Here is a 22,848-nt window from a genome sequence, read left to right as displayed (position 1 = left end):
TGTGAGGTAGGAAATCTAGTTTCTTACAAATGAATAAGTTAATAATCCTGTCTCTTATTGAATGACCCATGCTTTCCCCACTAATTTGACGTATCATGTGTATCCATTTCTCTCTTCCCTATTTTTGCTATTTACTATCTATTCCTGAGCCAGCACTGTTTTATTAGTGTTGTGTTTTATTTTGTTTGCATGTTTGATAAGGCAAGACCCCTCTCCATCATTCATCATAGTTGTTTTAATAAAAAGTATGTATCATTGTATTATTTTAGTGATTCGAAATGTTGACTGGAGAAAGTTTATTGATAATCTGCTAGCACAGTAAGCACTGGCTTTTGAGTCAGATAGAATTAGGTTTGAATCCTAGAGCATTAATTGAGGGGTAAATTTCTTCACCACTTTTAACTCTAGTTTCTTTATGGGCATGGCAGTAGTGTCTAAATGATAATCCAGAGGTTCTTGTTAAAATATCTTATGGAAGTTCCTGGGTATTCATTACATTTAAAAACATATTTCCTAGCTAAAGTCTAAAACAAAATCATGAAAATAAGTGTTTAAAGAAATTCATTTACTGCCTTGCAGCTGTAGTAGAATCTCGTTTGGTTGGTAGGGGCCTTTACTATACAAGTCTATTCAGCAGCCCCAAGGTGGGTCTGTCTTAAACAACATCAGTTAAGAGTATATCCTGCTTTTAAAGATCTCCAGTGAAAAAATCCTCTAATGAACAAGACAGAGGTTTTCCTTGAGCTTTTGAATAGTGTTAGGTTAACTTGTGCATTATGGAGGAGTGTTGTGACATGCTATAAAATACCTAATAAAGTGTTATGAATTTTCAGTCACAGTTTTTAATGTCATTCACAGCTTTTCCCACCATCATGGCATTTGTTACATCTCCACTTAGATATCCATTGGCTAGTGCTGGAAATTCTTCACATGCTTGGTGAAAAACTGAGTAAGTTTATGGATTTCTGATTTATGTCCTTTTTTTAATGTAAATGTTTTTTAATCTAAATTGTTTTTTTAAATTATACAATAAGTGCTTTCTGATTATTATTATTTTTTTAATCAAACAGTAACCAAACTAAAAAGTGAAGGTCTTACTTCTTTTTTCTAGAGATAACTGCTGGGAACGGCTTGGTCCATTTATCCATCCATCCATACTTACTATCTATTAGTATACATATATAGAAACTCATAGGTAGGATTTTTGTTTTTCTTTCTAACCACAAATGGTATCATCATATTGTCCTATGTATGGTTTCATTTAACAGTTTTTTAGAGATCTGTTCATGTTAGTTCATACAGTTTTATGGACCTATCATAATTTATTTAGCCAAGTCTATTTTTTGATATTTCAGTTAATTCTGTTTATTTTGGCATTACAAATAATATTTCATTTAACATCCTTATGAAGATATAAGATATACATCTTTGAATACTTGTACAAGTTATTTAGTAGAATAGGTTTTTGGAAATGATGTGGCACATTGCACTTTTAGTATTGTATATGCTGCTCTGGTGTTGTATATTAAGCTTCCACAATTTATGTACACTAACTGTAAACATGCCTTTGCCTCATACTCTTGCCAGTAGTGGATATTATTAATTGTATTTTTTGCCAACTAATGCGTGAAAAATAATACTGAGTCTCTGTTTTTGCAACTTCCTGATTACTAGTGAAGTGGAGCATCTTTAATTTTATTGTCTTTTTATATTTGCTTTATTAATTACCTGTCCATTATATTTTGCAAAGTACTTGTTTTATCTCTTGTTTCATTCTTTTCCATCTTTCTTTAATTAATTAGTAGAGGTTTGTATATATTATGGATGGTAATCTTTTATTTCACATGTTGCCTATTTATTTCTTGGTCTTGCTCTTTGACATCTTTAGTTTCCGTTATCAAATTGGCAATTTTCTAAAAATATTATATAGTTATAAATTATTATTTTTTTTTTTCAAGCACTTGAGCATTTTTAATGTTCAGAACAGTCTTTGTGATTAACACAATGATGTGTATATTATAACCTAGCACTTACTCTCTTAAAGTGTCAGGACTAACTACAGAGAGGCTTACTACTTGACTTCGTTACAAATTAAAAGGATTTCTTTTTTTTTTTTTAACATGTTTATTGGAGTATAATTGCTTTACAGTGGTGTGTTAGTTTCTGCTTTTTAACAAACTGAATCAGCAATACATATACATATATCCCCATATCTCCTCCCTCTTGGGTCTCCCTCCCATCCTCCCTATCCCACCCCTCTAGGTGGTCACAAAGCACAGAGCTGATCTCCCTATGCTATGCGACTACTTCCCACTAGCTATCTGTTTTACATATGGTAGTGTATATATGTCCATGCCAGTCTCTAACGTTATCCCAGCTTACCCTTCCCCCTCCCCATATCCTCAAGTCTATTCTCTACGTCTGCATCTTTATTCCTCTAGGTTCTTCAGAACCTTTTTTTTTCTTTTTTAGATAACATATATAAGTGTTAACATACGGTATTTGTTTTTCTCTTTCTGACTTACTTCACTCTGTATCCATCCACCTTTCTACAAATAACTCAGTTTCCTTTCTTTTTATGGCTAACACTCCATTGTATGTAAGTGCCACATCTTCTTTATCCATTCATCTGTCGATGGACATTTAGGTGGCTTCCATGTCCTGGATATTGTAAATAGTCCTGCAATGAACACTGTAGTACATGACTCATTTTGAATTATGGTTTTCTCAGGGTATATGCCCAGTAGTGGGATTGCTGGATCGTACAGTATTTCCATTTTTAGTTTTTTTAAGGAACCTCCATACTGTTCTCCATAGTGGCTGTACCAATTTACATTCCCACCAACAGTGTATGAGAGTTCCCTTTTCTCCACACCCTCTCCAGCATTTATTGCTTGTATGTTTTTTTGATGATGGCCATTCTGACCGGTGTGAGGTGATACCTCATTGTAGTTTTGATTTGCATTTCTCTAATGATTAGTGATGTTGAGCATCCTTTCACGTGTTTGTTGGCAATCTGTATATCTTCTTTGGAGAAATGTCTATTTAGGTCTTCTGCCCATTTATGGATTGGGTTGTTTGTTTTTTTGATATTGAGCTGCATGAGCTGCTTGTATATTTTGGAGATTAACCCTTCGTCAGTTGCTTCGTTTGCAAATATTTTCTCCCATTCTGAGGGTTGTCTTTTGGTCTTGTTTATGGTTTCCTTTGCTGTGCAAAAGCTTTTAAGTTTCATTAGGTCCCATTTGTTTATATTTGTTTTATATCCATTTCTCTAGGAGGTGGGTCATAAAGGATCTTGCTATGATTTATGTCATAGAGTGTTCTGCCTATGTTTTCCTATAAGAGTGTTATTATGATGTCCGGCCTTACATTTAGGTCTTTAATCCATTTTGAGTTTATTTTTGTTTATGGTCTTAGGCAGTGTTCTAATTTCATTCTTTTACATGTAGCTGTCCAGTTTTCCCAGCACCACTTACTGAAGAGGCTGTCTTTTCTCCATTGTATATTCTTGCCTCCTTTATCAAAAATAAGGTGAACATATGTACGTGGGTTTATCTCTGGGCTTTGTATCCTGTTCTGTTGATCTATATTTCTGTTTTTGTGCCAGTACCACACTTTCTTGATTACTGTAGCTTTCTAGTATAGTCTGAAGTCCGGGAGCCTGAATTTTCTAGCTCCGTTTTTCTTTCTCAAGATTGCTTTGGTTATTCGGGGTCTTTTGTGTTTCCATACCAATTGTGAAATTTTTTGTTCTAGTTCTGTGAAAAATGGCATTGGTAGTTTGATAGGGATTGCATTGAATCTTTAGATTGCTTTGGGTAGTATAGTCATTTTCACAATGTTGATTCTTCCAATCCAAGAACATGGTATATCTCTCCATCTGTTTGCATCATCTTTAACTTCTCTCATCAGTGTTTTATAATTTTCTGCATACAGATCTTTTGTCTCCTTAGGTAGGTTTATTCCTAGGTATTTTATTCTTTTTGTTGCAATGGTAAATAAGAGTGTTTCCTTAATTTCTCTTTCAGATTTTTCATCATTAGTGTATAGGAATGCCAGAGATTTCTGTGCATTAATTTTGTATCCTGCTACTTTACCAAATTCATTGATTAGCTCTAGTAGTTTTCTGGTAGCATCTTTAGGATTCTCTATGTATAGTATCATGTCATCTGCAAACAGTGACAGCTTTACTTCTTCTTTTCTGATTTGGATTACTTTTATTTATTTCTTTTTCTTCTCTGATTGTTGTGGCTAAAACTTCCAAAAGTATGCTGAATAATAGTGGTGAGAGTGAACAACCTTGTCTTGTTCCTGATCTTAGAGGAAGTGGTTTCAGTTTTTCACCATTGAGAACAATGTGGTCTGTGGGTTTGTCATATAAAGCCTTTATTATGTTGATGTAAGTTCCCTCTATGCCTGCTTTCTGGAGGGTTTTTATCATAAATTGATGTTGAATTTTGTTGAAAGCTTTTTCTGCATCTATTGAGATGATCATATGGATTTTATCCTTCAATATGTTAATATGGTGTATGACATTGAATGATTTGTGTACATTGAAGAATCCTTGCATTCCTGGGATAAACCCCACTTGATCATGGTGTATGATCCTTTTAATGTGCTGTTGGATTCTGTTTGCTAGTATGTTGTTGAGGATTTTTGCATCTATGTTCATCAGTGATATTGGCCTGTAGTGTTCTTTTTTGTGACATCTTTGTCTGGTTTTGGTATCAGGGTGATGGTGATGGTGGCCTCGTAGAATGAGTTTGGGAGTGTTCCTCCCTCTGCTATATTTTGGAAGAGTTTGAGAAGGATAGGTGTTAGCTCTTCTCTAAATGTTTGATAGAATACGCCTGTGAAGCCATCTGGTCCTGGACTTCTGTTTGTTGGAAGATTTTTAATCACAGTTTCAATTTCTATGCTTGTGATTGTGTTTCAATTTCTATGCTTGTGTTTGGTCTCTTTATATTTTCCATTTCTTCCTGGTTCAGTCTTAGGAGGTTGTGCTTTTCTAAAAATTTGTCCGTTTCTTCCAGGTTGTCCATTTTATTGGCATATAGTTGCTTGCAGTAATCTCTCATGATCCTTTGTATTTCAGCAGTGTCAGTTGTTACTTCTTATTCATTTCTAATTCTGCTGACTTGAGTCTTCTTCCTTTTTTTCTTGATGAGTCTGGCTAATGGTTTATCAATGTTGATTATCTTCTCAAAGTACCAGCTTTTAGTTTTATTGATCTTTGCTATTGTTTCCTTCATTCCTTTTTCATTTATTTCTATTCTGATCATTATGATTTCTTTCCTTCTGCTAACTTTGGGTTTTTTTTTTTTATTCTTTCTCTAATTGCTGTAGGTGTAAGTTTAGGTTGTTTACTTGAGATGTTTCTTGTTTCTTGAAGTAGGATTTTATTGCTATAAACTTCCCTCTTAGAACTGCTTTTGCTGTATCCCATAGGTTTTGGGTCATCCTGGTTTCATTGTTATTTGTTTCTAGGTTTTTTTTGATTTCCTCTTTGATTTCTTAGTGATCACTTGGTCATTTAGTAGTGTATTGTTTAGCCTCCATGTGTTTTTGTTTTTTACAGATTTTTTCCTGTAATTGATATCTAGTCTCATAGTGTTGTTGATGGAAAAGATACTTGGTATGATTTCAATTTTCTTAAATTTACCAAGACTTGATTTGTTACCCAAGGTATGATCTATCCTGGTGAATGTTCCTTGAGCACTTGAGAAGAAAGTATATTCTGTTGTTTTTGGATGGAATGTCCTAAAAATATCAGTTATGTCCATCTTGTTTAATGCATCATTTAAAGCTTGTGTTTCCTTATTTATTTTCATTTTGGATGATCTGTCCATTGGTGAAAGTGGGATGTTAAAGTCCCCTACTATGATTGTGTTACTGTAGATTTCCCCTTTTATGGCTGTTAGCATTTGCATTATGTATTGAGGTGCTCCTATGTTGGGTGCATAAATATTTACAGTTGTTATATCTTCTTCTTGGATTGATCCCTTCATCATTATATAACGTCCTTCTTTGTCTCTTGTAATAGTCTTTATTTTAAAGTCTATTTTGTCTGATATGAGAATTGCTACTCCAGCTCTCTTATTTCCATTTGCATGGAATATCTTTTTCCATCCCCTCACTTTCAGTCTCTATGTGTCCCTAGGTCTGAAGTGGGTCTCTTGTAGACAGCATATATACAGGTCTTGTTTTTGTGTCCATTCAGCCAGTCTATGTCTTTTGGTTAGAGCATTCAATCCATTTACATTTAAGGTAGTTATCGATATGTATGTTTCTATTACCATTTTCTTAATTGTTTTGGGTTTGTTGTTGTAGGTCTTTTCCTTCTCTTGTGTTTCCTGCCTAGAGAAGTTCCTTTAGCATTTGTTGTAAAACTGGTTTGGTGGTGCTGAATTCTCTTAGCTTTTACCTGTCTGTAAAGGTTTTAATTTCTCTGTTGAATCTGAATGTGATCCTTGCTGGGTAGAGTAATCTTGGTTTTAGGTTTTTCCCTTTTATCACTTTAAATATGTCCTGCCACTCCCATCTGGCTTGCAGAGTTTCTGCTGAAAGATCATTTGTTAACCTTATGGGGATTCCCTTGTATGTTAATGGTTGCTTTTCCCTTGTGCTTTTAATATTTTTTCTTTGTATTTAATTTTTGATAGTTTGATTAATATGTATCTTGGCATGTTTCTCCTTGGATTTATCCTGTGTGGGACACTGTGCTTCCTGGACTTGCTTGACTATTTCTTTTCCCATATTAGGGAAGTTTTCAACTATAATCTTTTCAAATATTTTATCAGTCCCTCTCTTCTTCTCTTCTTCTGGGACCCCTATAATTCGAATGTTGCTGCATTTAATGTTGTCCCAGAGGTCTCTGAGACTGTCCTCAATTCTTTTCATTCTTTTTTCTTTATTCTGCTCTGTGGCAGTTATTTCCACTATTTTATCTTCCAGGTCACTTATCCGTTCTTCTGCCTCAGTTATTCTGCTATTAATTCCTTCTGGAGAATTTTTAATTTCATTTATTGTGTTGTTCATCACTGTTTGTTTGCTCTTTAGTTCTTCTAGGTCCTTCTTAAACGTTTCTTGTATTTTCTCCATTCTGTTTCCAAGATTTTGGATCATCTTGACTGTCATTACTCTGAATTCTTTTTCGGGTAGACTGCCTATTTCCTCTTCATCTGTTTGATATGGTGGGTTTTTACCTTGCTCCTTCATCTGCTGTGTGTTTCTCTGTCTTCTCATTTTGCTTAACTTACTGTGTTTGGGGTCTCCTTTTCGCAGTCTGCAAGTTCATAGTTCCTGTTGTTTTTGTGTCTGCCCCCAGTGGCTAAGGTTGGTTCAGTGGATTGTGTAGGCTTCCTGTTGGAGGGGACTAGTGCCTGTGTTCTGGTGGATGAAGCTGGATCTTATCTTTCTGGTGGGTAGATCTGCGTCCGGTGGTGTGTTTTGGGATGTCTGTGACCTTATTATGATTTTAGGCAGCCTCTCTGCTAATGGGTGGGGTTGTGTTCCTGTCCTGCTAGTTGTTTGACATAGGGTATCCAGCACTGTAGCTTGCTGGTCGTTGAGAGGAACTGGGTCTTAGCTTTGACATGGAAATCTCTGGGAGAGCTTTCGCTGTTTGACATTACATAGAGCCAGGAGGTCTCTGGTGGACCAGTGTCCTGAACTCGGCTTTCCCACCTCAGAGGCACAGGCCTGACACCCGTCCGGCGCACAAAGACTGTCAGCCACACTGCTCAGAGGAAAAGGGAGAAAAATAGAATGGAAGAAAGAAAAAAAGAAAAGAAAAGAAAGTTGTTAAAATAAAGAATTAAAAAGTGATTAAAAATTAAAAAGTATTAAAACGAAGAAAGAAAGAAAGAAGGGAGCAACCAAACCAAAAAACAAATCCACCAGTGATAATAAGCGCTACAAACTATACAAAAAGAAAAAGAAAAAAAACGGACAGACAGAACCCTAGGACAAATGGTAAAAGCAAAGCTGTACAGACAAAATCACACAAAGAAGCATACACATACACACTCTCAAAAAGAGAAGAAGGAAAAAAAATATATCTATATATTAAAAAAGTAAAAAGGGGGCTTCCCTGGTGGCGCAGTGGTTGAGAGTCCGCCTGCCGATGCAGGGGACACGGGTTCGTGCCCCGGTCTGGGAAGATCCCACATGCCGCGGAGCGGCTGGGCCCGTGAGCCATGGCCACTGAGCCTGTGCTCCGGAGCCTGTGCTCCGCAAGGGGAGAGGCCACGACAGTGAGAGGCCCGCCTACCGCAAAAAAAAAATAATAATAATAAAAAAATAAAAAATAAAAACAAATTAAAAAGGAAGAGAGCAATCAAATCAATAAACAAGTCTACCAATGATAATAAACTCTAAATACTAAACTAAGATAAACATAAAACCAGAAACAAATTAGGTGAGAAAGCAAACCCCAAGACTACAGTTGCTCCCAAAGTGCGCAGCCTCAATTTTGGGATGAGTTGTTGTCTATTCAGGTATTCCACAGATGCAGGGTATATCAAGTTGATTGAGATTAATTCGCTGCCCTGAGGCTGCTGAGAGTAGTTTCCCTTTCTCTTCTTTGTTCGCACAGCTCCTGGGGTTCAGCTTTGCATTTGGACCCACCTCTGTGTGTAGGTCGCCCGAGGGCATCTATTCTTCGCTCAGACATTACGAGGTTAAAGGAGCAGCTGACTAGGGGCCTCTGGCTCACTCAGGCTGCAGGGAGGGAGGGTTAAGGAATGCAGGGCGAGCCTGTGGTGGCAGAGGCCAGCCTGGTGTTGCACCAGCCTGAGACGTACCATGTGTTCTCCCGAGGAAGTTGTCCCTGGATCACAGGACCCTGGCAGTGGCAGGCTGCACAGGCTCCTGGGATGGGAGGTGTGGATAGTGACCTGTGCTTGCACAGAGGTTTCTTGGTGGCTACAGCAGCATCCTCAGCATCTCGTGGCCATCTCTGGTGTCTGCGCTGGTAGCCATGGCACATGCCCGTTTCTGGAGCTCGTTTAGGCGGTGCTCTGAATCCCCTCTCCTCGCGCACCCTGAAACAATGGTCTCTTGCCTCTTAGGCAGGTCCAGAGTTTTTACTGGACTCCCTCCCAGCTAGCTGTGGTGCACTAGCCCCCTTCAGGCTGTGTTCACGCAGCCAACCCCAGTCCTCTCCCTCGGATCTGACCTCTGAAGCCTGAGCCTCAGCTCCCAGCCCCTACCTGTCCTGGTGGGTGAACATACAAGCCTCTCGGGCTGGTTAGTGCTGGTTGGCACTGATCCTCTGTGCAGGAATCTCTCCACTTTGCCCTCTGCACCCCTGTTGCTGCACTCTCCTCCATGGCTCTGAAGCTTCTCCCCTGCCACCCCTGTCTCTGCCAGTGAAGGGGCTTCTAGTGTGTGGAAACCTTTCCTCCTTCACAGCTCCCTCCCAGAGGTTGAGGTCCTGACCCTATTCTTTTGTCATTTTTTTCTTCTTTTTTCTTTTGCCCTACCCAGGTACATGGGGAGTTTCTTGCCTTTTGGGAAGTCTGAGGTCTTCTGCCAGCGTTCAGTAGGAGTTATTCCACGTGTAGATGTATTTCTGATGTATTTGTGGGGAGGAAGGTGATCTCCATGTCTTACTCCTCCGCCATCTTAAGGTCTCCTGTAGTTGTAAATTATTAATTATTTAGGTAATAAATATATCCTTTACCTCAATACCTACTTTTCAATGCGTTAATAATACGAAAATACATATATATGTACATGTATATGTGTAAGCACTTATATACATACATGTGAACATATAAAGGTGTACACAAATATATCATTTCCTCTCTCATGTGGACTGTATTTCAAATAATATATTCTTAGAGCAATACTCAGGTGAACTTACTCTGACACGTTCAAATTTTTGTATCCGTTACCTTGGTTTGCTCTATTTCATGCCAAAAAACAATTGCACATGGTTATTTTTTCAGTATTTGTTAAAGGAATAATGTTTTAAAGGCTTTATTGGTTAGAAATATGGGTAAAGATTTTCTAGTGTTTCTTGTCTTGTATTTTTTTCTTTGAAGTGATGTTGCATTGTTGCTCTTCAGATGGCCAAATTAAGAAAATCTATTAAATGGTACTTGGGAGGATTGAAACTTTTTAAGCTAATGTGTATCACTGCTCATATAAGAAAGGAATTGTTTTCATACTTTTATTTGCAAAAAATTTGTTTTTAACTGTTATTTTTCAGTTTTGTTATGTTAATTTAAAGGTGTACAGTCACTTTCCTCCTTCTGAATTAGTAAAATCTACTGTAGTCTTAAACAGAATTTATCTTATTGAATTTTTAGAACAAGTTATATATAGTCATCGGTTTATGAATCTGGCAGGTGACAGTTTAACCAATGTCAGCCTATTTGAAGAACATTGTGAAAATCTTCTTTGTGATTTAATAAGCCTGTCCCTCAACAGGTATGATAAGGTAATGCTTTAAGAGTTCATTTGCAATTTTGGTATTTAATGGCAATAGTCAGTACTTAATGCATGTGGTTTGACCATAAGAATCTAAAATGGCTTACTTGTTAATTCTTCTAATTTTATATTTACTGTTATTTGGGAGGTGGTTGGGAAAAGAATTTGAGTTAAACATTTAAAACAGGATGGAATTAGTGTTTTAGAGCTGTTTAAAAAAAAATAGCCTTTTCCATTTGTCAAAAATAATTAAAAACAAAATGTTCATGATAATGATTGGAAATTTAATTTCTATTCAAATAGAGACCAGCCCTTTAATAATCTGTTGTTTTGTTGTTATATAATAAAATTAATGACTACTTAGCTAAAGTTAGTTGACACATTTAAAGAGAAGTTTTGTTTGGTTGTCTTAATAAAAGGTCTAGAATCATGGGGGAAATTACATGTTTTTACTAAATTGCTTATCATAGTGTTTAATGCAGACAGTGATTTGAAAGTGCTATGGTATTCATTTATTTTCAAGCAATGGAAATTTGTCGACTATCATCACTTATTTCAGGTTACAAGCATAAATATTACCTATGGGAGATTGGGATTTATAATTTTTTAAAATTTAGATTGTGTTTTATGTATTTATTATTAATATTGTTTAAATCTAGTCTATGTATTTACAACTAATATAATTAGTAGATTGACCAGATATGATATAGTAATGTCTTTACTGTTTTTTTTTTTTTTACTGTGTATTATGTTAGAAAAGTGTATGTAGTATGTGAGATAATGAACACATTATGAATTTCAGAAGTCTAGCTATACTTGCTATACTTACAGTGCATATTCTCTGTATTATTTGGGGCCATTGAGGGTATATTTGTTACAAAAATGGTAACGTTGCCTAACCTTTATAAATTCATAATAATTGTACTTGTTCTTACAAAAAAATTTAGTCTGCATTACAGAGAATCAAAATTTTTTTTCTAATCATTTTCTTAGAAGTCTTTTTATTTGGCTGATAGATTAGATCAAGGTTTAGAAACCATGGCCCTGTAGCCAAATCTAGCACACACCTGTTTTTGTAAATAAAATTTTACTGGAACACAGTCCCATCCTTTTTATCCATTATCTGTGACTGATGTTGTAGAACAATGGCAGAGTTGAATAGTTGTTACAAAGACTATTTCACTATTAAAGCCTCAAATATTTACTGTCTAGCCCTTTACAGAACAACTTTGCTGACCATTGGATTATATGATTAAAGCAGAGGTTTTTTTTAAGTTGAAAATAAAATTCATTGTGTACTTTTGGTTTTTAAATGGAAATTTATTTTAAAAGTTAATGAAATGGTATGTTTTTTAATAAACAATTTTATGTAATTGAGCGTAAATTTTAAGTCATCTAAATCATTCAGTTAAAACATTTGGGGAGATATGTGGCATGTAAAGTTCTGCTGTCTTATAAGTTACTCTTTTTGATTCTTTCCTGCAGGTTAGGCCTTCTGAAGCATTAATGAGTCACCATTGCCCATGTCCATGCATTAAAGAATTATGGGTTCTACTCATTCATCTTCTCAACCACAGGAGTAAATGGTCTCTTTCAGAAGTAAGTTATAAAATTGATATTAGTTATTGTTACTAGCTCTTACATTGAATTCATGCAGTGGTTTTGTCAAAGAAAAATCTTACGAAGTCTTTCTTTATAATAAGACAACAACCACCATCAAACAGAGCATTAACTGAATACTAAATACCTACTATATTTTTAACCCTAAATTGGTAATATGAAACATCTAGGAGAAGTACAAGATTTGACTCTTTTATTTTCTCAAGTTCTTTTTTTTTTCTGTCAAGAATCTTTTAGGCCATACTTAAAAACACTCTAGTAATCCAGGAAATAGTTTAGTTAGGAAATGAGGCAGATTTAGATTTGTGGAGAAATAAAGCACAGGTTTTTATTAATCAATTTTACAGTATCTTATTTCAAGGAGAGAGAAAGATAAACACAAAGGGGAAGGTGGGAAATTTTACTTCACCTCATTTTGAATCAAGTCTTCAGAATGGGGCTTTTATTTTATTTCAAGTGTTCTGGATTAGTAGAAAAAGAGAAATATTCATATGCAGAAGTAAATACAAGTAATTCACTGTGAAATGATGCTTAAAATGGTTTATGTTATATGTTCTTATCCAGTTAGGAGTTTAAAATAATTTCTTCCTATATACATTTTCAAGAATTTATCCATAAATTTCAAAAACTCCTCTGTAGCTCTTCAAGTCGAAAGCTCAATTCTAATATTTTAAAAATTTCTTTAAAGACACTACAAATTCAGGGAAATGTAAACGGATAGAACAATGAGATACCACTCCTATTAGAATGACCAAAATTGGGAACACTGACAACTCTAAATGCTGATGAGAATGTGGAACAACAGGAACTCTCATTCATTGCTGGTGGGAATGCAGAATGGTACAGCCACTTTGGAAGACATTTTGCTTGTTTCTTACAAAACTAAACATAGTTTTAGCATATGGATCCAGCAATTGTGCTTCTTGGTATTTACCCAGTGAAAACTCACATCAACACAAAAACCTGTACATGCATGTTTATAGCAGCTTTATTCATAATTGCCAAAACTTGGAAGCAACCAAGATATCCTTCAGTAGGTAAATGAATAAACTGGTATATCCAGACAATGAAATATTATTCATCACTAAAAAGAATGAGCTATCAAGCCATAAAAAGACATGGAGGAACCTTAAATGCATTTAACCAAATAAAAGAAACCAATCTAAAAGGCTACACACTCTGATTCCAACTATATGACATTCTGTGAAAGCTAAAGCTATGAAAACAATAAAAAGATTAGTGGTTTCTGAGGGTAGGCAGAACACAGGACACTTTTAGGACAGTGAAAATAATCTACATAATTTTAATAATAACTTTTTGGAGGTTTATAGTACTATATTTATTTTGAGTTATTTTAGTAGTAAATTTACTAGGTATAAGTAAAATAAAGTAAATTTACTATGTATAAATTTAACGCATTTTTAGTTATTGAGTAAGAAAGTTGTTTTTCCGTGGCATTTTGGTATGTCAGTAGCATTAAGCTTTCCACAATGGACTTAAATATTACACAGTCTCAGCAATATTTTCCTTTGATTATTTTCCAGTATATTTTATTTCATTTATGTGGTAAACATCAATTTTTCCATTTTCTGCAAAGTTTATCTTTAAGAATTTATATTTTTTAGAATTGTTCTTATTTTATAAATTTTAGACTTGAAAGTGTAAGCTAGAGTTAATGAAGGCATGTTCATACTTGTTGCCCTGAGTCTTTTTCTAGATTTTAAGCAGAAAAGTAGGCATAATTTAAAATACTATATTGTAGAAATTTGCATAGTAATATGTATTGTTTAACCTAAATGACTGTTATGCTTTTCATTTTATGTAGTAACCAGAATTATTTGTCTTAAAATAATGGAAATCATAGGTCATTTCATTTTTTTAAATACAACTAAAATATATTATTCACAATTTTGAAAGCTATTTTATTTTGAAAGTTAAATTAGAAGTTTCCATTCCTGACAGTAAGACAGTTTGACCTTCCTGCTAAAAAAATAATCTAATCATGCTGCATATCATATAATAAGCATTTTAGATGTGTCAGTGAACTTGTTGAAAGTAAGAAGTTTTGAGGCCAAATACTAAATGTAGGTGGGAATTCAGGTCAGCTGAATCTTGAAGCTTAGAGGCAGTTGCTGAATTATATAAACTTGGAACATTAGCTTTCATATATTATAAGGTCCAAGAATAGAAGACAAAGCTCAGAATCAACTCAAGTTGGTAACCTACTATACACCAACTACCCATAAATCTGGGCCCCCAAAAGGATGAACTAGAAATTCAACTAAATTTGTAAGGAAAATTGTCTTTAACTGTGTTTCTTTGCAGTTTAAAATTGCTTCAGTGTATTTATTATAAGCCAGCACTCATACAGTTTTATAACCTGAGTTCATGTTGCTTAGGTTGTACTAAAAATTTCAAGCCAGTGACTTCTAAGTAGCCTTGGACAATGGGTGGACGCTTAAACCCACATCTTCTCATGTAACCTCCCCCAAAATGTAGAATAGCAAGAACAAATAAAACTGCACAGAAAACATGTTGATAGCATACCTGCAAGATAAGAATGTTCAAAGCTGTAAATTAAAAGTAAAAGCTACCAAAGCACTACCACACCTTTCTGTCAAGCAAGGGCAGGCAGTCTGAGAAAAACTGCTCTGAGGAGAGAGGAAGAGAGCTAGCAGTAGCCATAAAATTGGTCTCAAACCATTTCAAGATGTGAAAAATACTGGAAAGGTTTCTTATAGATCAGAAGAATAGGAACATAAAAGTGTGTGCAAAACATGAGGCACTCTTTGAAGGTAGAGCTTCTGGAGAATAAAAAGGCGAAAAGGGAGTGGTTCCCCCTTGGTGATTAGGTGGTGAAGGGGATAGGAAGTAAAAGCATAGAACAATGTCTCTTGTAAAATAAAAATAAAAAAACAAAGGCTTCATACCTACTCTCCCACCACCACCACCACCAAAAAGAAAAGAAATCTAGTAAAGAAATGGGACTTTGGTACATAGACAAAAGAGGGCTTCACTGAACTAGAAATCTTTTAGAGTAGTCCAAACCTGCAAAATGAAAAGAAGGAAGCTAAACAAATCTTTATAAAGTTACTACAAGGAAACAGAATTGATTTGATATACTTTAGCTGAGGATACCCTCTTCCTCAGAAACAACTATAATGCAGAAGAAAATCCTAAGACAATACTCCAGACTGAATTAAGGAGATAAGCCCTTGGGGCTATGAAAACAAAAACAAAAACAAAAAAACACCTTGAATAAGATATTCAGATTTTAAAACAGAAAGACCAAAAGCTAGGAATTAATGAAAAGAATAAACTGAAGGCAGGAGAGAAATGGAAGAAAACATCATTATAGAATTGACTAAATTACAAAGTGCCCAAGGAGAATAGACTCAAATGAAAATTTAATAAGGGGCATGGAAGAAAGGCAGCAAAATAACCAAGAGAGTAAAAATGAGGTAAAGAAAAGAATATAAATGGTTAGAGAGAAAATGGTTGAAATGGGAGATAAGTAAAGCAGAAATAACCATATGTATAAATGGAGTCCCTAAAAAAACCCAGAACAATGGGATATAGCTAACACTCAAAATTATTATCCAAGAAAATATTCCAGAAGTAAAAGAAGACCCAAATCTACATATTGAAACAGCCTGCTTGATAAGTGGAAAGATTAATTCCAAATCCATCCTGAGACATATTGTAAAACTATTTGACTTCAGACATATAGGAAATATCTTCCAGTCCTGAAGAAAATCTTCAAATCCTCTAGGCAAAAAGACTAAATTACTTAGAAAAGCTAAATAAGTTGACCTGCACTAGACTTCTTAAAAACAACATAAAACAAGGCAACAGTAGAGCATTTAAAAAGACTCAAAGACCCTTCCTCCTTGTGAGCACACAGCAGACGTCTGTGACCTAGAAGAGGGCCATCATGTGACCATGCTGGCACCCTGATCTCGGACTTCCAGCCCAAGCATTGAATGAAATACCAGTATGGCACAATAGAACAAGCCCTCAGTTTAAAGAAAAGCAATGTAGGGACTTCCCTGGTGGCGCAGTGGTTAAGAATCTCCCTGCCAATGCAAGGGACACAGGTTCAAGCCCTGGTCCAGGAAGATCCCACATGCCATGAAGCAACCAAGTCCTTGTGCCACAACTACTGAGCCTGTGCTCTAGAGCCCACGAGCCATACCTATTGGGCCCATGTGCCTAGAGCCCGTGCTCCACAACAAGAGAAGCCACCACAATGAGAAGCCTGTGCACCGCAACGAAGAGTAGCCCCCACTCGCCACAGCTAGAGAAAGCCCATGCACACAGAAATGAAGACATAACGCAGCCAAAAATAAATAAATAAATAAATAAATTTATAAAAAAGAAGAAAAGCAATTTAGTCCCATCTTTTGCTCTGTGGAGGTTATATGGACTCTAACTATGACATACTCCCTTATTAGAATCTCAGGACCAAGAAAAATTGACCAAACAAAAAGGAAACAAAACAAAAAATTCCTTCTAAAACAACAAAGAAGCAAGTTAAAAATTACTCTTTGTACTATCAGACGGGCAATGGCTTTAGGGACCAAGATGGATGTGGATAAGCTGAGAAAGAAAAGCTGAAAAAGCAATTGAAAGATTCAGAAGGAACAGGGAAGCTTTTCTCTTTCATTCACTCAGGAGTTAATGATATTGCAGGAGATGTGATCATTCCCCTGAATGCTGACAGTGGGCTAAGCTCTATATAGAACCTATTCTTAGGAGCTTTCCAGACTGCTGAAAGCAGAGATTTTTTTTTTCTGTCTTGTACATGATTTTAAAAATTTATGATGTGTCAGTGCTGATTTCTGTAATGCACTGTTTATTTTTTTAAAAGAACAAATTATGTGTGTGCATATATATATACGTGTGTGCACGCAAGCTTACATTCTTCCAAAAAGAAGTATTTAATTCTCTCTACCACCTACCCTCCGTCCTGTTCTTTGAAATGAGGGAGGGGAAGACTGAATGGGATTTCGAGTCTTCCCACTGAGAAAGGGACATTTTCTGGAACCAAGTCAGTGTTCAAAGGACTAATGCTCTAAGGAAATTGTCCAAAGGGGAGCAGCAGTTCAGGGTTATTAAGTTATTTTCAAATGTTGTCTGGACTGCTGCTGCTGATCTTTGTGGAGGCAACAAGGTGCTGCTTCCCAGGGGGACAGGATAAGAAGCAATTAGAGAAGCCTAGGAGAGGATCAGGAATGTTTGGGAATTCACACATACCACAAATTATGTGGGAACTCCAAGAATGAAAATAAACTAATATGATTAAGGACATATTTTTATCCCAGAAAATATTCTAAAATGTAGCTAATACTGGCTATATCTGTATGAGCGCATTCTTAAAAACTCAACGCTCAGTACCTAGTAGACGTCATTTCGACTTAAATTTCAGGGAAGAAAAGGAAAACTAATGAATATTTCTTGAGTGATATGTGTGAATGGACATATATACATTTTCTACCTTATTTATTAGGTGGATATCTGAGTAGCAATGAGAAAATTTCATCTATGTCTTGGTTTTGAAATGACCATTCTCCAGTGAAAAGAGAATGGTAAAATGACTGATTCTAGGTGGGAGCATGCAAAATAAAAAATGAGTCTGGAACCTTTTGTACTAGAACCTAACGAGGTGCTGAAAAGATGATGAGGACTTGTCAGAAGGACACAACAGCCGACATGAAGATCTCCCACACACCAAATCTGGGATTTTGAGCAAAAAAATAAATGATAGCAAAGGACTGTAATCTGTACAGTAAGGATTTGTGAGTCTTTAGTGATATAAATAAATGGAGAGAAGGGAAGCTCTTCCGAGTAAATGTAGAAGTAATATGGAATTTGAAAATACCACTTGGCAACCCTCATAGTAATTGTTTCAGGCAAGAATCCTCAATGGCTGTCAGAAATAGGATGAAAAGCATAATATTTACATAGCTTGATAAGTATCACTGCACAGTATTTGTCTGTTACAAAGGGAGCAGTAACTTTGCAGTGCAGAACATCTAGCAGATACCACCTTAACTAAGATATCAAAGTTAACCAATAATAAAACAAGTTGAAATTATGTACTCTCAATGTGATGCATTGAAAGAACAAAATTTTTTTTGATATTCCTGCCAGAAATGCATCGTGTGAATCTAATCATGAAAAAATACTAGTCAAACCTAAATAGCTGGCCTACTCTTCAAGAACATCAGGGTCAGTCATGAAAGATAATCTGAACAACTGTTACAGATCAAAGAAAACTGAAGAAACATGGTAGATAAATGCAGCATGTGAGACTAGAGAGAATATCTGATATACTTCTACGTATAGTTCCAAGGGAGAGGAAGTAGAAAGTGGAACAGAAAAAATATGTGAAGAGAAAATGACTTAAAATCTTCTAATGTTAATGAAAGCTATCGTATTAAAAAGCCCAATGAATTCCACCTAGGGCAAATAAAAAGAAAAACACACCATGATACATCATAGTGAAACTGCAGAACACTGGAGACAAAGAGAAGAGATTAAAAGCATTCACACAGAAAAATGCTACTTTCAAAAGAATGACAATTAGACTGACAACTGATTTCTCAACAGCAGTGGAAGCCAGTGGGAAATCTTCATTGTATTAAAACAAGGTAATTTTCAACAAAAAATTCTTCATCCAGCAAAATCTTTCAAGACTGGGGTGAAACAATTTTCAATGAAGCAAAATTGAAGGGAATCCTGAAAGATAAATTTTAGGCAGAAGAAGGAATAAAGTAAGTGGTAAATGTTCTGTATAAATCAATAATGTAATCTAATGGGATTAAAAAATAAAGTACATGGTAATACTGGCTTATAAATTGGGTAGAGGGCATAAATGAGTTAGAGTATTTTAAGGTCCTTGTTTTGTCTGAGAGAATTGCAAGATATATATTAACTTACCAAGATATTTGAATGTATGCTGTTGTTTCTAAGGTACCACTAAAAGAAGAGAGAGTAGGTTATTTAACTTACAAGCTAATAAAGGGGAAAATAGTGAAATAGTCATCCCAAAAGAAGGCAGAAAGGAGGTATAGGTAGAAAAAATAGACGTATAAATAGAAATACAGAATAAGATGGTCGGGCTTCCCTGGTGGCGCAGTGGTTGAGAGTCCGCCTGCCGATGCAGGGGACACGGGTTCCTGCCCCGGTCCGGGAAGATCCCACATGCCGCGGAGCGGCTGGGCCCATGAGCCATGGCTGCTGAGCCTGGGCATCCGGAGCCTGTGCTCCGCAACGGGAGAGGCCACAACAGCGAGAGGCCCGCGTACCGCAAAAAAAAAAAAAAAAAGAAAAAGATGGTATGTTTAAATATATGAGTTACATTACATTAACTGCAAATGTAGTACTAATTGGTCATTTAAAACATACACTGTCAGAACAGACTGTAAGCTGTTTATGAGAGAATCTAAAACAAAATTCCAAAGGATTTGGAATTGATAGAAAAAAAGATATAAGAAAGGTAATGTATTAAACTAATATTGGAGAAAATTAGACTTAAAACCAATGAAAGCATTAAGTCATTTCATGCTGATTAAAGGTCCAATTCACCAGGAAGATAAAATTTATTTAAATTTTATGTAGCTAATAATATGCTGTTAAATGTAGAAAATAAACACTGACAGAACTACAAAGAGAAATACACATATGCTTAGAAATACTGAAATGCATTTCTAAATAACCCATAGGTGAAAGAAGATATAATAGAAATTATAAAATATCTTGAAGTAAATGGTAACTAACATACTACTAATTAAAGCTTTGGGACTGCAGCTAAAGATACAATTAACGGGAAATATATAACTTTAAATACAAATGTTAGAGGAAAAGAAGTTGAAAATTAATGAGCTAAGAATTCATTGTAAGAAGTTAGGGGAAAAAATTCCTGTATAGTAAACCCAAAGAAAATAAAAGGTAGTAAATAAGACTAACACAAATTTACGAAATTGAAAACAACAAAGATGATCAAACAATTGAAAGATCAAAACAGCCAAAAGTTGGTTCTTCAAAAAAATTACTAAAATTGGCTAATCTTTCTTGAGATGATTACAAGTCAGTACTAGAAATGAAAATGGTAACATGTCTTCAAACTCTGCAGATATTAAAATATCTGCTAATATCAAATATTTATATAAAATGGACAAATACCTAGAAAAAAATCTTACTAAAACCCATCAAATGTTCAACAATAGTAAATTAGGTAAATAGTTTATCTTATAGTCATATATTGGAATACTCTGATGAACTATGGCTATACTCACTAATATGGGTAAATCTCACAAATATAATATTGAGGAAAAGAAGTAAGTTACCAAACAATAGAAACAAGCTATGTAAGAATACAAACACATTAACAAAAAACAGGTGAAGCCAAACAATATGTGATTGAGGCGTGTATATCTATGTGGCAAAACTTAAAAAACTAGGGAATGATATATTATAGAAGTCAGAATAATGGTTACTCCTGGATGGGAGAAGATATGATTGTGGAAACGGTAGGAACTAGTCATTTTCTAATTTTTAACCTGGGTATTTTTATTATTCTCTAAGTTTTATATATGTGTTTTGTATTATCTTTTGTGTGTATATTTCCTTACAAAAATGAAGGAAAAAACCCAAATCAAAGGTTATTGGATCAGTGTCTGAATTTAATTGAATCATAATACCTCTTTTTCTACAGTCATTTTGGAACTGGTTGAATAAACTACTTAAAATGCCCTTTGAAAAATCAAATGACCAAAGAAGACCTTCTGTGCCTATAATCCAGCCCAGGGATCCATTGGGTTTTAGTTGGTGGATTATTGCTCATGTAGCATCACTTTATCAGTTTGATCGCCATGGAATACCAGATGAAATGGTAAGATTTTATTTTTTCAAACTTTCTTGTATTGTCAATCAATATGTATTTTTCGTAGGCAAATTAGCAAGTGAGCAGAAACAATAAAAATCACATTATAATCCTACAGAAATCAACTCAGCTTCTGAATCTAGAAGCTGTAAACCTTTCTGTAAACATCTTGAAAATGATAATCTTTGTTTTTATTGTTTGTTTAGGGAAAAGACTTGGGATCTAGTCCTGGCCTGCTACTAAGTAGTTTTGTGACCGTTAGTAAATTACTTAAGCCTTTCTGGGCCTCTGTTCTCTCATCCAGAAATCATGGGACTGGATTGTTCTGTTCAGATTTCTTCTAGTTCTAAAATCTCTAAGATTGCTAAAGGGAAAGCCTACATCTCTAGAAATGAATTAGAGAAGATTTTTGTGAAGATATTTTAATCTGTTAAACAACGATGAAGTTACTTCAAGTAAAAAGACAGAGATTTTAACTAGTGTATTAATTTCTACTTCGAAACATATTTTTTCAATGTTATTTAAAAAGCCCTATGAAATAAAACCAGCTGGTAGATGTATTTATTTGAAACTCTATTTGTATATAACTTCTTCCATGTTCAGAAGTAATATAGTATTATATTAACCCATCAGTTCCATAAAATAAGCATGTCTATATTTTCAAAATTGGTCTTTTTTTCTGGCAGTGGTTAACAAGCCTGGCTGATCAACAGGCCTATCTGTGAGTTTCTAAAAATTCAGATTTCTTAAATCCAGAGATCCTGTTTTAGTACTATAATCTGGTCTGGAGTTTGGGAATTCTTATTTTTAAAAAGTCCCTTGGATCTCATACTCTTATCAGGTATGGGAACCTTTGCTTTATGAAACATGTTCCTTCATGGACTTCACAGATTCTCCTCTTTTTGGAATACTGGACAGAGCCCAGACATCATCTGTGGAATCTAAGGGTCAGTTAGTATTGACATAGTGTCCTAGAAATGGAAAGGGCCTTAGAGGTCCTCTAAGTGATTCCCTAGTAATAAACGGTCCTTTAGGAGATCACAAGATATAGTAAGAGGGCTTCCCTGGTGGTGCAGTTGTTGAGAGTCCACCTGCCGATGCAGGGGACACGGGTTCCTGCCCCAGTCCGGGAAGATCTCACATTCAGCGGAACGGCTAGGCCCGTGAGCCGTGGGCACTGAGCCTGCGCGTCCAGAGCCTGTGCTCCACAACGGGAGAGGCCACAACAGTGAGAGGCCCGCGTACCGAAAAAAAAAAAAAAGTAAGATAAGTCAGAAAGTGCTCTGAGAAGTCAACACACAGCTCAGTATAGATGTATTTAAGCATTCTACCAATTCATTGAGAGAGATCAATAAGATCAATAGAATGAACTTCTCGGAGAGAAGGATCATATGTCCTTTGTTTATGCACATGAGTCCTTCCCATACTGATACATGGTAACTGATAAATGCCATTATTACTGTAGTAGTCCTTTTATTGAGTATTATAATGGAGTTAATATGGTTATGTTTCACATCTTTTAGTTCTTAAAATACTAGAACAACAATGAAAAAACTCAAAAAATTTATCTATAATTCAAAGGTCTTTACATAAGCATTTTTATTTCTCTTACCACCCAACCTTAATTCTTCCAAATACATATTTCTGCAGTGTAAATAAATACGGTAATTAGGTAAGCACTTCTGAGTTCCTACTGAGTGGCCATCATAATAATAGGTGCCCGTGATAGGATACACATGAAATAGATTGTACTGCCTTTTGCTTCAAGGAACGTGCTTTCATGTTATTAATGCTTGCTGGATCTGCCATTAACACTTATTTGAGTGAGTGTTACATTTCAATAGTGGTTGATATCGACCCCCACATGCTCCCAGTATGGTAGGTAATCTAGCCACATTAAT

At 35.4% G+C, this 22,848-nt stretch overlaps 1 protein-coding gene across 1 annotated transcript in view; it reads left to right on the top strand.

Moving 5' to 3' along the window:
- MMS22L (MMS22 like, DNA repair protein) overlaps positions 1-22,848 on the top strand; it is a gene marked incomplete at its 3' end in the record, with an annotated part of 141,699 nt that overhangs the window by 12,727 nt on the left and 106,124 nt on the right. Inside the window, exons 7-10 of the mRNA XM_079716921.1 lie at positions 859-949; positions 10,320-10,450; positions 11,926-12,039; positions 20,780-20,956. Coding sequence (XP_079573047.1) covers positions 859-949; positions 10,320-10,450; positions 11,926-12,039; positions 20,780-20,956 — 513 coding nt within the window. The remainder of the gene's footprint in view (positions 1-858; positions 950-10,319; positions 10,451-11,925; positions 12,040-20,779; positions 20,957-22,848) is intronic.

This window comes from Hyperoodon ampullatus, assembly GCF_949752795.1.
Source record: "Hyperoodon ampullatus genome assembly, chromosome: 12".
Classification (NCBI taxonomy): domain Eukaryota; kingdom Metazoa; phylum Chordata; class Mammalia; order Artiodactyla; family Ziphiidae; genus Hyperoodon; species Hyperoodon ampullatus.
The sequence above is the reverse complement of the archived record's forward strand: the minus strand, read 5'-3'. Positions and strand labels throughout refer to the sequence as shown.